Below are 13,165 nucleotides of genomic sequence, written 5' to 3'. Positions count from 1 at the left end.
CCTGTTGTTTTAGTCGTTGAATGACGATTGCAGCATTAACACATCAGTAATATGCAGAGCAGTCCAACCTTAGTTTATAATGTTGCCTACGTTATAATACAAGGCCTGGAAATAGAACCCGTAAAACGCTATCGAAGTGGTCACACTGAAGTTTGCTAGGGTCGCTTTCTTGCCCCCTGTCTACCAGGTTCGCGCCTTTAAACGTGTTTATTAACCGAGTTGGTTGTGAATGTATTATGCATTCGTCTGCTGTTAAGCATTCGCAGTTCCAGTCATGGTTTATTCACGAGAAATTAAAGGTAGTGGAATTTCGTTTCACAAGTTTCCAGTGAATGTTCAATGTTCGAAACATTATACAGAGGAAGTATTACGCATGAGATACGACTTCCACCTGATGAAATTAGGTTCCTAAGTTTTGATCCGAGTTGCGTCATAAGAATCGGGCGATCCCAAAATTTGTCACTGGACTTTTTTGTAAACATAGCTACCGTGACCGGCGATCGTTTGAAAGGCCTCTTCAAACTCAGAAATTTTAAATTAGGAAACCAACCAGAAAAATAATTTGCCCAACAAATTTGGAGAAAATGAATGTAGCAAGAGCTAAAAATGCCGTATTGTATTTCCTGCCCGGAACAAACTCTGGTTTGAAAAGTATGGAGATGGTTTGTCCCGAGAGCATTAAATATAGTTTAAAATTAATCGTGTTTTATGGAGCATTTTATAAAATTGTTCGATGTGCATGACGTCTGCAACACCTCACATGGGACATATTCCAGGAATGAGAACAAACAAGCATCTTTTAGTACTGAAGATGAACGCCTCAGTTGGTTAATTAATGATTTCCTGCCATATATTAAGGAACCGGCCCTGTGGTGTAGAGGTAACGTGCCTGCCTCTTACCCAGAGGACCCAGGTTCGATTCCCGACCAGGTCAGGGATTTTTACATGGACCTGAGGGCTGATTCGAGGTCCACTCATCCTATGTGATAAGAATTGAGGAGCTATCTGACGGTGAGATGGCGGCCCCCGTCTAGAAAGCCCAGAATAACGGCAGAGAGGATGCGTCGTGTTGACCACGCGACACCTCATAACCTGCAGGCCTTCGGGCTGAGCAGCAGTCGCTTGGTAGGCCAAGGCCCTTCAAGGGCTGTAGTGCCATGGGGTTTGGTGTTTGGTTTGTCATTATATTAAGAAAATTCAAATGCATTCAGAGAAAGTAAAAAAGATTCATGAGGGTAATATATCAGGCGTAGATCTTGACTACCCAATCCACTGTGGCCTGCATAAAATACCTCATAAGTATACATTTGCATTATGCATTGACGAGGAACCTAACAAGCAATGACATAGAGCTCTTCTTCAGCTACCTAAGATGCCAAGCGTAATACGACATTATGGTTCGTGTAGCGAAAGAACAAACAGACTGTAAAGGCTGTTTAGAACATATCTCCTCTCCAGCTATTCAAAGTCCAACATTGTGTCTTATTCGTTTCCAAGATCGAGGAGCCCTCAGATACTGAAAATCATCGTCTGTGGCACTTCTGCAGTGAACGACGGAATCTATCACCTCCGCTACGCAGTACTTGCCCCGAAGCGAGATACTAAAAAGTGTACGGTTTTTTTTTTCGAAAAACATTTTCAACAGTGAAATTAAGTGTAGAAAGTGTAAACACGACAAACCAGCTGTTTTTCTACAATGAAAATTTCTGAGACCTCTATTAGACAGCATTGCTTCGAGCCACTCAAGTAGAAGAGGGAAAGTTTTGAAACTTGATAAGAAGCCCCTCAAACGGAAAGTTTTGAAACTTCAATGACATATCCAAGCCATTGCAGCACCGCTCTATAAATAAAGTACTGTCAATACTCGCAAAAACATTCAGCTCTTTTTATTTAGGATATAATTTACTTATTGACATATATGACCATGCGAATACAAGGGGGTAAGAACGCCATCCTAGCGGCTGAATGGTGAACTAGGAAGCTACCCGTTTCCATGAGTGCATTTCAAGGCCTTGTATTATAGCATAGGCAACGGTTTATAATCACAGGGGGCAGGGAAAAATATTCCATAGTTTATTTTTTATTTTTAGAATGTCAAATGAGATTCTGTAGGCATAGTCAAACTGAAAGTTGTCTGGTAGAAGTCACGGGTTCAGTGCAGTGAATTTGGCCGGCGTAGACGGAGACTCAGTGGGTGTCACTGAGTACACGGTGCATTTGAATAGCAACAATGACAGCAGTTATTTGTTGATAACTGTATTTTTGGGAATATGTTGAGGGTTAGAATCTTTCGCTTTTTAGTTTATTTAACTTCAAGTAGCTTTGAATTTTATGTGAAAACATCAGTGTGAGATGCTAGTGAGACTTTAAATTGATATTATTCCGTAAATGAAAACATGAAGGACATCGGGACGAAGTTATTGTTTTTGTGCTGCTGGCCTGGTGAAATAGAATGGAGTTGCTTATGGTATAAACCGCAGTGGAGAGATTAGAATGTATTACTACAGAGTCAGAGCGTCGTAGCTGGGACGAGGTATCTTCTTTTTCTCTCTGTTGAGAGGAGCTGTAATTGCGCGCCATGGTCGTGCCAGTGTGCGCTGCATTCTAGTGCGTTGTCAAAAGTTGTGTTGTATGAACTGGAAGTTATCTGACGTGTCACTGAGAAGCTATTTGTTGGTGAGTGTTGGTTGACTATGAAGGAGGCTCAGTCGGTAATACGCCTGGAAATTCCTCTAATAATCAGTAAATCCTTGAAACCCAGGTACTTTAAAAACATGGACTTAAATGTTCTTGGTGCTGAATGGCATGCAAATAAAAAAGGTACGGATGATGTCAGCGGTATATGAGAAATGGCTCCTAGCTCTGAATTCCAAGATGAAGGCCAGGAACCATAACGTGATCATGATGCTAGATAATGCTATGTGTCAATGTAAAACTCTTGCTCCTTCCACCCAATACCACTTCTCATCTTCAGCCATTGGATCAAGGAATCATTCAAGCATTAGAATTAGGTTACCGCAAGAGGGTATTACATTCATTAGTGGTACACATCGATGAAGGAGATTCAGCTTCCAATTTAATGAAGAACAATGTTGGTGACACAGTTTCGTGGACAAAGACAGCCTGGAATGAAGTCTGCAAAACTAGAATCAGGAAATGCTAATTCTTTTAAACCTAAATTTTCAGCTTTAATTTAATTCATAGCACTTCGTAAATATTTCTAGCTATACCCAGCAGCCTTCACTACTCATACAAAAAGAGCCTTTTGAATAAAACTTATTTTCGTTTTACAGCAAAGAAAAGTTACGACAGTAATGAGGCAGAAGAACAACAAGAAGTAGTTCTGTCGGTGAAGCAGACACTATGCTTAAACGGATGAAGAATTTGTGTGTGCTCAATTACTTTTTACAAACTTGTTTCAGCAGACACCTCTTGCAATGGACACTTTTCCTTGGAACCAACTGTGTCCACAGAACAGAGGTTCGACTCTACATAAATTGGTACGCGTTGACTTCCACTTATCAGTATAGATTGTGCCGTTGAATACTGTGCATCAAGTTAGTTAAAACAGTTCTTACATGAAGAAGGTCGACACTCAACTGAACCACTACAGTAGACCACTTTCTAGTACAGCTTTGGGTACTTCGGCCGCCGGAAAGTCTGGCCGGCACCTGTCCTCAAGTCACGCTTCCCTTCCTTACCTCGCGCCCCACTAGGACAGACATAAGTCACCACTTGTCTCTCTAGTTTCCATTTAATCAGTTGGTTGATGGTTATATTTTGTTTATGACAGTCTGCGATAGATACACGAAGTGTTAGTGTACCTTTACAAATTAAATTCTGAGTTTTTGTAACATGTTTCTCTACATTAAATTTTCCACAGTAAGTGTATGGATCTCATCAGGAGTGAAACTTCAATGTGTATGGAGATATCATAAAGACAACATCAACTCATTTCAGACGAGTACACTTGGTGAAGATGCATTAATACCACTTGTGTTACTATTGGTTCTTTATTTATGTATTTTATTTCACTTAAACTAAATACTGGTATTTATAGCATACTTTTTTTTGCTATTTGCTTTACGTCACACCAACACAGATAGGTCTTATGGCGATGAAAGGGATAGGAAAGGCCTAGGAATGGGAAGGAAGCGGCCATGGCCTTAATTAAGGTACAGCCCCAGCATCTGCCTTGTGTAAAAATGGGAAACCATGCATGGAAAACTATCTTCGGGGCTGCAGACAGTGGGATTCGAACTCACTCTCTCACGGATGCAAGCTCACAGCTGTGCGGCCCTAACCGCACGGCCAACTCGCCCGGTTTCTAGCATTACAGGATATTAGAATCATTCCGTACTGATGGTTTTCACTTTCATACTATCTGTTAGTCCGGCCTAGAATCCGGTCCAAAGGCAAAACTAGAGGGAGTCTACTGTACATGTCTGATTACTGAAACTATCACCGAGAGTACCCCAGTACAGTGGCTTCCCATCCTAAATCACACCCCTCCACCATGCCTTCACTTTACAAACAGAAAAAAAGGTCTCCAGTCTCTGGACCAGCTGCAGTATCAGATCTTACTCTGGCAAGAGCTGAATTTATTTTGGAGTCTGTAATCTCAATAACCTCTTCGGTGAATATTGGATCTGAAGACTGGATGTTTGTTTAAATGGATTTTTGTTTTCAAATAAATTTTGATAACTCTTAAAAACTGAGGAAATAGACATTTTACCAGTTTGGTTTTTCTAACATTATGAACTTCATGCCTTTGATTAAAATAATGATACTGCGCTAGTTCATACCGGTTTTTTCTCCTTCTTTCTTTCCTATTCTGCTCTGTCAGCCTCAAAGGATTTGTTGAATTTGAATATGCTGTAGTATAACCTGACTGCTTGCTCACACTGTAATAATGAACAGTAGGATGATTTGGAACCGGAAGTAAACCAATAGATTTAGCCAAGAATTCTGTTAGCTCAACACATGCCGATTCAAAAGACACAATATCACTATTATCACCATTATAAGTAATAGCTCCCCTCCCCTTCAACGTACTCGTTCATGACATAGTGGACCCAGTAAGGAAAGTCCTGAAATAAGAATGTACATTTATGCAGATAAAATTAAAAAATGGCGTATGGCTTTTAGTGCCAGGAGTGTCCGAGGACATGTTCGGCTCGCCAGGTGCAAGTCTTTTGATTTGACAGCCGTAGGCGACCTGCACGTTGTGATGAGGATGAAATGATGATGAAGACAACACATACACCCAGTCCCCGTGTCAGCAAAATTAACCAATGATGGTTAAAATTCCCGACCCCGTCGGGAATCGAACCCGGGACCCCTGTGACCAAAGGCCAGCACGCTAACCATTTAGCTATGGAGCTGGACATTTATGCAGATGATATAGCATTAGACTCAAAATGATCTTTCAATGATACAGAAGGCAGCTGATGCACTAACAAAATGGGGGATAAAAATGAAAGATAAATAAGAAAAAAAGAAACAGAAATGGTGTGCAGTAAAGGGGGTAAACTGACAGAAGAAGATCAGGTGACCAGCAATGGGCAGACTTTTTGAATGACAAATTCATTCGGATACCTTGGGATAACTACTCAGGAAACAGGGAGAGCAGCAGTGTGCAACATTTAGATATCATACCGGTACTAGTACACACGAGTCATTGCGGAGGAAATGTGTCAACAATGCCTGCTTTGAAGAAACCTGTCTGCATCACTTAGAGGGTGGACATGCAAAATTGGAGGGTGGGTATGACCTGGATTCAAAAGACCTTCAGCTTGCTTTGATGCTAGCTGGAGATTCAATAAAACCATGGCATTTCTTAAAATAAACAGAAGTTGATGGAACAAGAAACACACAGCCATATCATTATATTTATTATTATACAAAGTAAGTTGGTCAGGGTGACAAAGACCTCCAAGTACAGAAATAATAGCAGCCCCAAGTGGCTAACATGACAGTTTAAAAAAAAAAAAAAAATTCATATAGGCCTGCCGTAACACAGAAATTTGAATAGATGTTGAACAAGGATGAATTCTGTCACCACTCTTCGTTAACATTTACTATGCAGAAATCATAGAAGCCAACATCAAAAGCAGCGATCAATAATCTGAAATATGATGACGATACAATTCCAAATGCCAATAAATATCATGATCATGTAAATAGAGAACAGCACAAGGATCACTACTATGAAATCCAATTTCAAAGAAGTAAAAGACCTAAGCAACCTAAGAAGTACAGAGGTTGGACAATGAGAAGAATCTACCTGAAGGCGCTTGAGGCATTTGTATGTTTGCACATGATGGTTACAGAGTGATTACATCTTATGGTAGGTCTAGAGTGCAGGAAAACTATAAAAGAATTAGAACTTTCAAATACTCTGTACCGGTACACATGGGATGTAGCACTCAAACTAAACATACCTACTGAATACCATACAAAAACAAAGGAAGGAAAGCATGTCAATTCTACTACATTTTCATGATATATATCCAAGGGTTTGTTTTGGAATGTTCCCCCTCAGAACTATTTCAATTAGCACTGAACATATATAACAAAATCAATGTTTAGGAAACATATTTTTAGCACAGGATCTCCACAATTCTCACAGAAGTTACATATTTGAATAATTAACACAAAAATTAGAGCCTATAACTTATCTCTTCACAAAATAAGCAAATATTTCCTTACTGTCCCTTTAATTGTTAATGGATTTTAGAGACACCGCCATAAGACCTATCTGTGTCGGTACGACGTAAAGCAAAAAAAAGAGACGTCAGATTGTTGCAGTTTTGTTCTCAAGAAGCTATTTTACACTTGATATGTTTATAGATATAAGTCCATCAGTTTAGAAGTCAGGATCAAACCACATACCACTACTACGATTTACAAGGCCAGCACTTGTTGAAGACAGACAGTGTAACATATTACAAGACTGCCTTATTTACTACCATAATTAAATCCATAGTTTCCATGTAAATTACACCAGCTTTAACATCAAAGCAGAAAATCATATTAAAGTGTCAGTAGTCAACATACAGGCTACGGTAGCATAATTATGACATTTTGTGCACATTATAATTTTATAATTTATTTATAAAATACAAATAGTATTAATCCTCCTCAACCCTTACAACACTACTCAGCCTACAGAAACCACAAACTATGAATTCACAAAATACCTTCCTAGGATCAGGAACTAAACCCTTCTAACAGAAATATAACCAAGCATGATTTGTTTAATAATAAGCACTACAAATAGTATATTAAATTCAACAGCTCGTTATTATTGATCATATAATAAGCAGCATCTAGGCTACATGCTTCAAAATAAAAGTTTTCTCAAACAAGAAATGTCATCAACACTCATGCGTAGCAGACAATCTGTTACCAATTTTGAACGTGACATTCTGACATAATGATGCACTAACCCATTACTTACAGCGAGCACAGAATTTTAAATATTGAGGAGGAATGCTTTAACTGATAATGGACATGATATGAATAATGATACACAACATACCTTGTGCATTGAAACTGGAATGCCATCCACAAGATATCTGACTTCATTGTTTGGTTGCATATATCCTGGAAAAAATTATACATTACTAAAATAATCTTAATTCTATATCCTACAGTCAGTTTTTCAATAATCTAAACACCGAACATATATGAAATCAACACTGTCCTCTATACCCTCTATATTTGCAGCATGACAACAGACAAGTCTGGGATCCTGAACGTTAACATTTAGTTATTTACACTTACCATGACTGTTTCCGTGTACTGACAACTTTGTTTTCAGTAAAACTTCAAATAGAGTAAAGAAAAATACAAAACACCACACAGAATGATCAGCCATCCTCACTACCATATTTTACGATTCTACCTATCAGTCTAACGGCGGCCATAACACTTTCGACTGTTTACCTTATCGACCTTCATACAATACAGTCGATGCACAGGCCGATATCTGTATAATCGAGAGTACTTATGATCGAAAAGCACTTCTTATTGCACTATTCAACACCCTATTGGTCCCTGCAATTTGATAATTTACCAATAGACGCGAAGTATCTAGGTAAAATGGCGATCTTAATTCTATTAATAGAAAAGGGAATAATCATGATTGAAGAAGAAAATGGTGAAGCAAACAGTAGGATTGTCGTCCATGACCATAAAATAATTATAAAATACTAGAGTTGTTGCTAGTTTAGGAGAAATGTGGAACCAATTTGCTTTGCGTCGCACCGACACAGATAGGTATTTTGGCGACGATAGGGTAGGAAAGGGCTAGGAGTGAAAAGGAAGCGGCCGTGGCCTTAATGAAGGTGTAAAAATAGGAAACCACGGAAAACCATCTCCAGGACTGCCGACAGAGGGGTTCGAACCCACTACCTCCCCAATGCAAACTGACAGCTACGTAAACAAACCGCGCGGCCACTCGCTCGCAGTGGCGTATACTGAGGGCTCCCACGGCTATCGGTGAAGCCCAAACCTCAATTGAGAACGATGGAAGTCTAAAGCACGTTATAATGTGAGCATCTGACACATTGTTCCATTTTCAAAACTTGAGAGCAGTGAGAATTAACGTCGCACGTATTTCTGAGAGCTAAACATCGGACACTGATATCGCAGACCAGACTCGCGACCCTCTCCCCTCTACTCACCCATAGCGGCTTGCTGCTGTATATTGCATAGGAGCGGGGAGCGGTGACCGGGGGGGAGGGGGAATTAGATGTGCTAGGCTTCGGTCCGTCAGATCGCCACTACTAACTATCAACCATGCGTTACTCATCGTATCCTACTTCCTCATCTCATACTTCTGACTTAATCATATAGGCCTAGATAACAGAGTGCTGGTATTTCACTCCCGTTTCCTTCTACATCCTTGGAGGAAGACACTGCAGGGCTGCTGTTGTAGGAGCAATATAGTTTTATTTTTATAGGTACAACTGCTAAAATGAAATGCAATCTTCCAGGTGCTCTTTTGTTGGTTGGAATCGAACCCGTGATCATGGGTCAGATACCACCACTGATCTCCCGAGGAAGCTAATATACCAGTGAACGATGGGTACGACCGCTGTAATATTCAGCATTTGTATTTAATAATAATAATAATAATAATAATAATAATAATAATAATAATAATAATAATAATAATAATAATAATAATAATAATAATAATAATAATAATAATGGTGCATGGCATCTGTGTAGGGCTGGTGGTGTCCTAATGAGGATAAAATGAATGGCGAAGACGTCATAAACATCCAGGGGAATTAACAGTATGAGGAGGTTGATTCTGAAAATTGATCCGGGGCCATCGGACCAAATGCAAGCATTCTATCCATTTAGCCACAAAGCCGGACTTTAATTCGCTAAACCTTCGGCTACCATATCCACTGATCAAGGGTTGATTATTATTAGCAGCAGAGGCCAGGGCAGTAGCTTGTGAAGCAGATTTCACAACACAACAGGCTTCTCCGTTGGCTACTGGCTGTAGCTCAAAACACCAAAGGCTTGGCGTTCACTAAACCTACCATCGAAAAGGGGTCTACTGGTAGCCAACGTCTTGATCCCAGCATAAGCCACTGATCAATCAATCAATCAATCAATCAATTGATCGATCTCCTAGGTGGGTGTAGTAGAATAACACCCACGATATCTCCTGTCTGTCTGTCTGTCAATCAATCAACACTGATCTGCATATAGGGTAGTCGTCCAGATGGCACATCCCCTAGTCTTTTCTTAAATAATTGCAAAGAATGTGTAAATTTATTGAACATCTCCCTTGGTAAATTATTTCAATCCCTAACTCCTCCTATAAACGAATATTTGCCCCAATTTCCTCTTGAATTCCAACTTTATCTTCATACTTCTTTCCTACTTTTAAAAACACCACTCAAGCTTATTCGTCTACTTATATCATTCCACGCGAACTCTCCATTGACAGTTCGAAACATACCACATAGTCTAGCATCTCGTCCCCTTACTTCCAAGACTTCCCACCCCAAAGTTTGTGATATTTTCGTAATACTACTCCTTTGTCGGAAAACACCCAGAACAAATCATGCTGCTTTCCTTTGAATCATTTCCAGTTCTCGTATCAAGTAGTCCTGGTGAGAATGCCATACATTGGAACCATACTTTAGTTGGGGTCTTCCCAGAGACTTACACGCCCTCTCCTTACATCCTTACTACACCCCCTAATTACTCCCATAACCATGTGGAGAGATTACCTTTCTTGACAACCTCCTTAATATGATTTCCGCAATATACCTTGCCCTGTACTATTCGTTAGTTTGTAGTCAAACAACCAGTAGTAACAACGTTAATATTACGGTGAATTACCTCCAGAAGACCAGAGATGAATGCTTGTCGAGATGTGATGCTCGCCATGCCAGTTATTTCTCTTCTACCAGACGTAAAGTATGTGGGAGAGCTTTAATATACTTTAACTTGCCTTGTGGGAGGGGGCAGTAGAATAACACCCACGATATATCTTGCCTGTCGTAAGAGGCGACTAAAAGGGGTTCCAGGGACTCTTAACTTTGGAGTGTGGGTTGACGACCACGGGGTCCTTAGCTGAGCCCTGTCATTGCGTGTGCCAGGCTCCTCACTTTCATCTGTCCTACCCGACCTCAGTTGATCAATTCTTGTTCATTTCAGACCCCAACGGTATTAGGTCAGGAGGCCTAGGGAGTCTTTCATTTTCATGCCCGTAGTGGACTTTATCTTTCTTTGGCTGATACCTTCATTTTTCTAATTATCGGATCCTCTCCACCCCCACCCCCTCCTCTGAAGTGTTATCAGAGGATGATTGCCCATTGTACGTGCACTTAATTCACCGCCACCGCTATGACAACAATGGTGCGGCACCACATTCTCTATGCGGTCCGCCCTTAATGTTATAAGTGGTGGCTGCAATAATATCCTAATTTGAAGGGGGTATGCGAAGTAGCTTCTTTGGAAAGAGCTTTCGCATTACTGACCATCCGCATGGCCGTTTGTAAGACTACTTTTTATTATTTATTATTTTATTATCTTCTCCATTTTCTACCTTGAAAGCCTTGCACGCGGCCATGGACCGGGGGTGATAGTGGCTCTTGAGCGGCAGTGGTCTAGCGAACGGGATGTCTTGGTATGACCGCGACAGGGTAACGAGTGCCGAAAGGAGATATGGGATTGCGTGGTGGGTTTAGGGAGGTTTCTCATAACTTCTTCTTTACGGAGGGGTGGAAGTAGCTGGCAGAAGACTAGCCTTTGCACCGCAAGTTATTCTGTACTCTTGTACTAGGCTATGTACCTGCGTTAGTACTCACTTGTCGGTCATTTGTCCAAACAGGTAGGTCACCACGGCCTGTGAGGCGGTGCGGAGCCTCACGGCACCCACCCCCCTTAAAAAGACACACACCAACACCGCTTTATTCTATTTATCTCACCTAGAAAAAGGCAAACCTTGTCGAGCTGGGCTGAGTGATGACCGTCCGACCAGGCCTCCAGTGATTTCCTTCTGTTCGGATCGTTGATGAAGCACGAGGATGAACGTCATGACGTGGCTTCAGAAACTGGAGGCAGATTTCTGCCTTGTCAACATCGATGTCTTGATGTAGAGGAACAAGAGCTTGGATAAGAATAGTGAGTATGTTGAATAGCAGTGTGTACTACTATGCAGGCTATTCTTTTATGTGCCTGCAAAATAAAGTTTCTCCGTGCAAGATCTTGTTTTCTTATTTTTTTAAGGTACATTGTACTTATAAAACATGGTGCCCGTCATCCTTGAAGGGTCTGCCTTACAAAGGCTGCACCACTCTTAGTAATAAGCCATACAAAACACAACACACCCTGGGGTGTACAAAATTACCTGTACTTGCGGAAAGGTATACATTGGCCAAACATTCCGGTTCCATTGGTAGGCTATTCGTATCAAGGAACACCAACGTAATATCCGTCTCAACCAGCCATACAAATCAGCAATAGCTGAGCACACCATTCCTATGTCGCTTTCCAAGATGTTCGACTACAATTAACTTTTCATTCCTTCCTTGAAGAAGGACACCTCTTAGACGGTTACGCCGTCTTTCAGACCAGGAGATGCTTGGAGAAAGTGAGGGGGTAGGCACTCGTTGCCTATATTAGGAACTGCCTCGGCATTCACCTTAGTGCAGGAGAATGGAAAACCACGGAAAACAATTTTCAAGACAGCCAAAGGTGGAGACCAGTCATTCTGCGTCTCCCGAATACAGGGGCGTAGAGCCATGGCCATCCCTCCTCTGCTCGGTTGGCCGGTCAGAGTGCACAGCCGTCCGACCACGGACCAGCGGTGGCCACGTGTTGGACCAGACTCACCCTGTATCCGCCGACCCGATGTTCGAGCTCTTGCCCACACTAAACACTACAGGTCTGGGATTATACGGGAAGCTGTGGAAATACGTACGTACCTCGTATTTCAACAGCGACACTCTCTGTCACTTACATAATAAGTGGTCGCCAGCCATTAATGATTTATATAGGTGTCCATTCAATATTATTATTTCTTTCCGATTTTTTACAAATTCGTATTTTCATCACGAGATGGTTCACACTGCGCACAGGGAGCCATCTAGTGGCGAACGAGAGTACCACTTACTATAGACAACGGTAAAGTATTCTTAAGTTCAAGTGATTCAAACCTTCATTCATTTTCAGAGAACTCTTGCCCGTGAATAGACGAGATTATCTTTTCAAGACGCAGGGCAAAGTTCTCTGTAAGTTCTCTATGGAAAAAAAAAAAAGCCCAAAAGCTTATTATCTCATCTACATACAAACTGTTCCGAGCTATCTGTGGAACAGCAGAGGTGAAAGAAGGTGCGGGGGTGAACGGGCCTCAAAATACGAAATTAACGTTAAGATAAAATTTAACAAGGTTATATTTTCTTTTCAAAATCAAGAAATAACAAGCATGGCAGGTACAGAGTAGCAAGGCAACAAAGTACAATTACAGTATTTACAGGATTTGGTCTTCGAGCCCCGAACTCACAATTCTTGAGCAATTAGCCCAGTTTTACCCCAAAACAAGTTTCAACAGAGGGGCAGAAAACCCCATTCATGCCCAGGAGCACTTGCTCCAAATTACACAGTAAAGCCTCCTTGAGGCGCGCAG

The 13,165-nt window shown here is 41.0% G+C and overlaps 1 protein-coding gene across 1 annotated transcript in view; it reads right to left on the bottom strand.

The window, feature by feature from the left end:
- Positions 1 to 7,923, bottom strand: part of Tmem131 (Transmembrane protein 131) — a 504,583-nt gene extending 496,660 nt beyond the window's left edge. The window contains exons 1-2 of the mRNA XM_067143255.2: positions 7,789 to 7,923; positions 7,544 to 7,608 (exon numbers count right to left, since the gene is read on the bottom strand). Of these exons, the coding sequence (XP_066999356.2) occupies positions 7,544 to 7,608; positions 7,789 to 7,894 (171 nt within the window). The 5' untranslated portion in view covers positions 7,895 to 7,923. The remainder of the gene's footprint in view (positions 1 to 7,543; positions 7,609 to 7,788) is intronic.
- Positions 7,924 to 13,165: the final 5,242 nt, after the last annotated feature.

This window comes from Anabrus simplex, chromosome 3, assembly GCF_040414725.1.
Source record: "Anabrus simplex isolate iqAnaSimp1 chromosome 3, ASM4041472v1, whole genome shotgun sequence".
Lineage (NCBI taxonomy): Eukaryota > Metazoa > Arthropoda > Insecta > Orthoptera > Tettigoniidae > Anabrus > Anabrus simplex.
The sequence above is the reverse complement of the archived record's forward strand: the minus strand, read 5'-3'. Positions and strand labels throughout refer to the sequence as shown.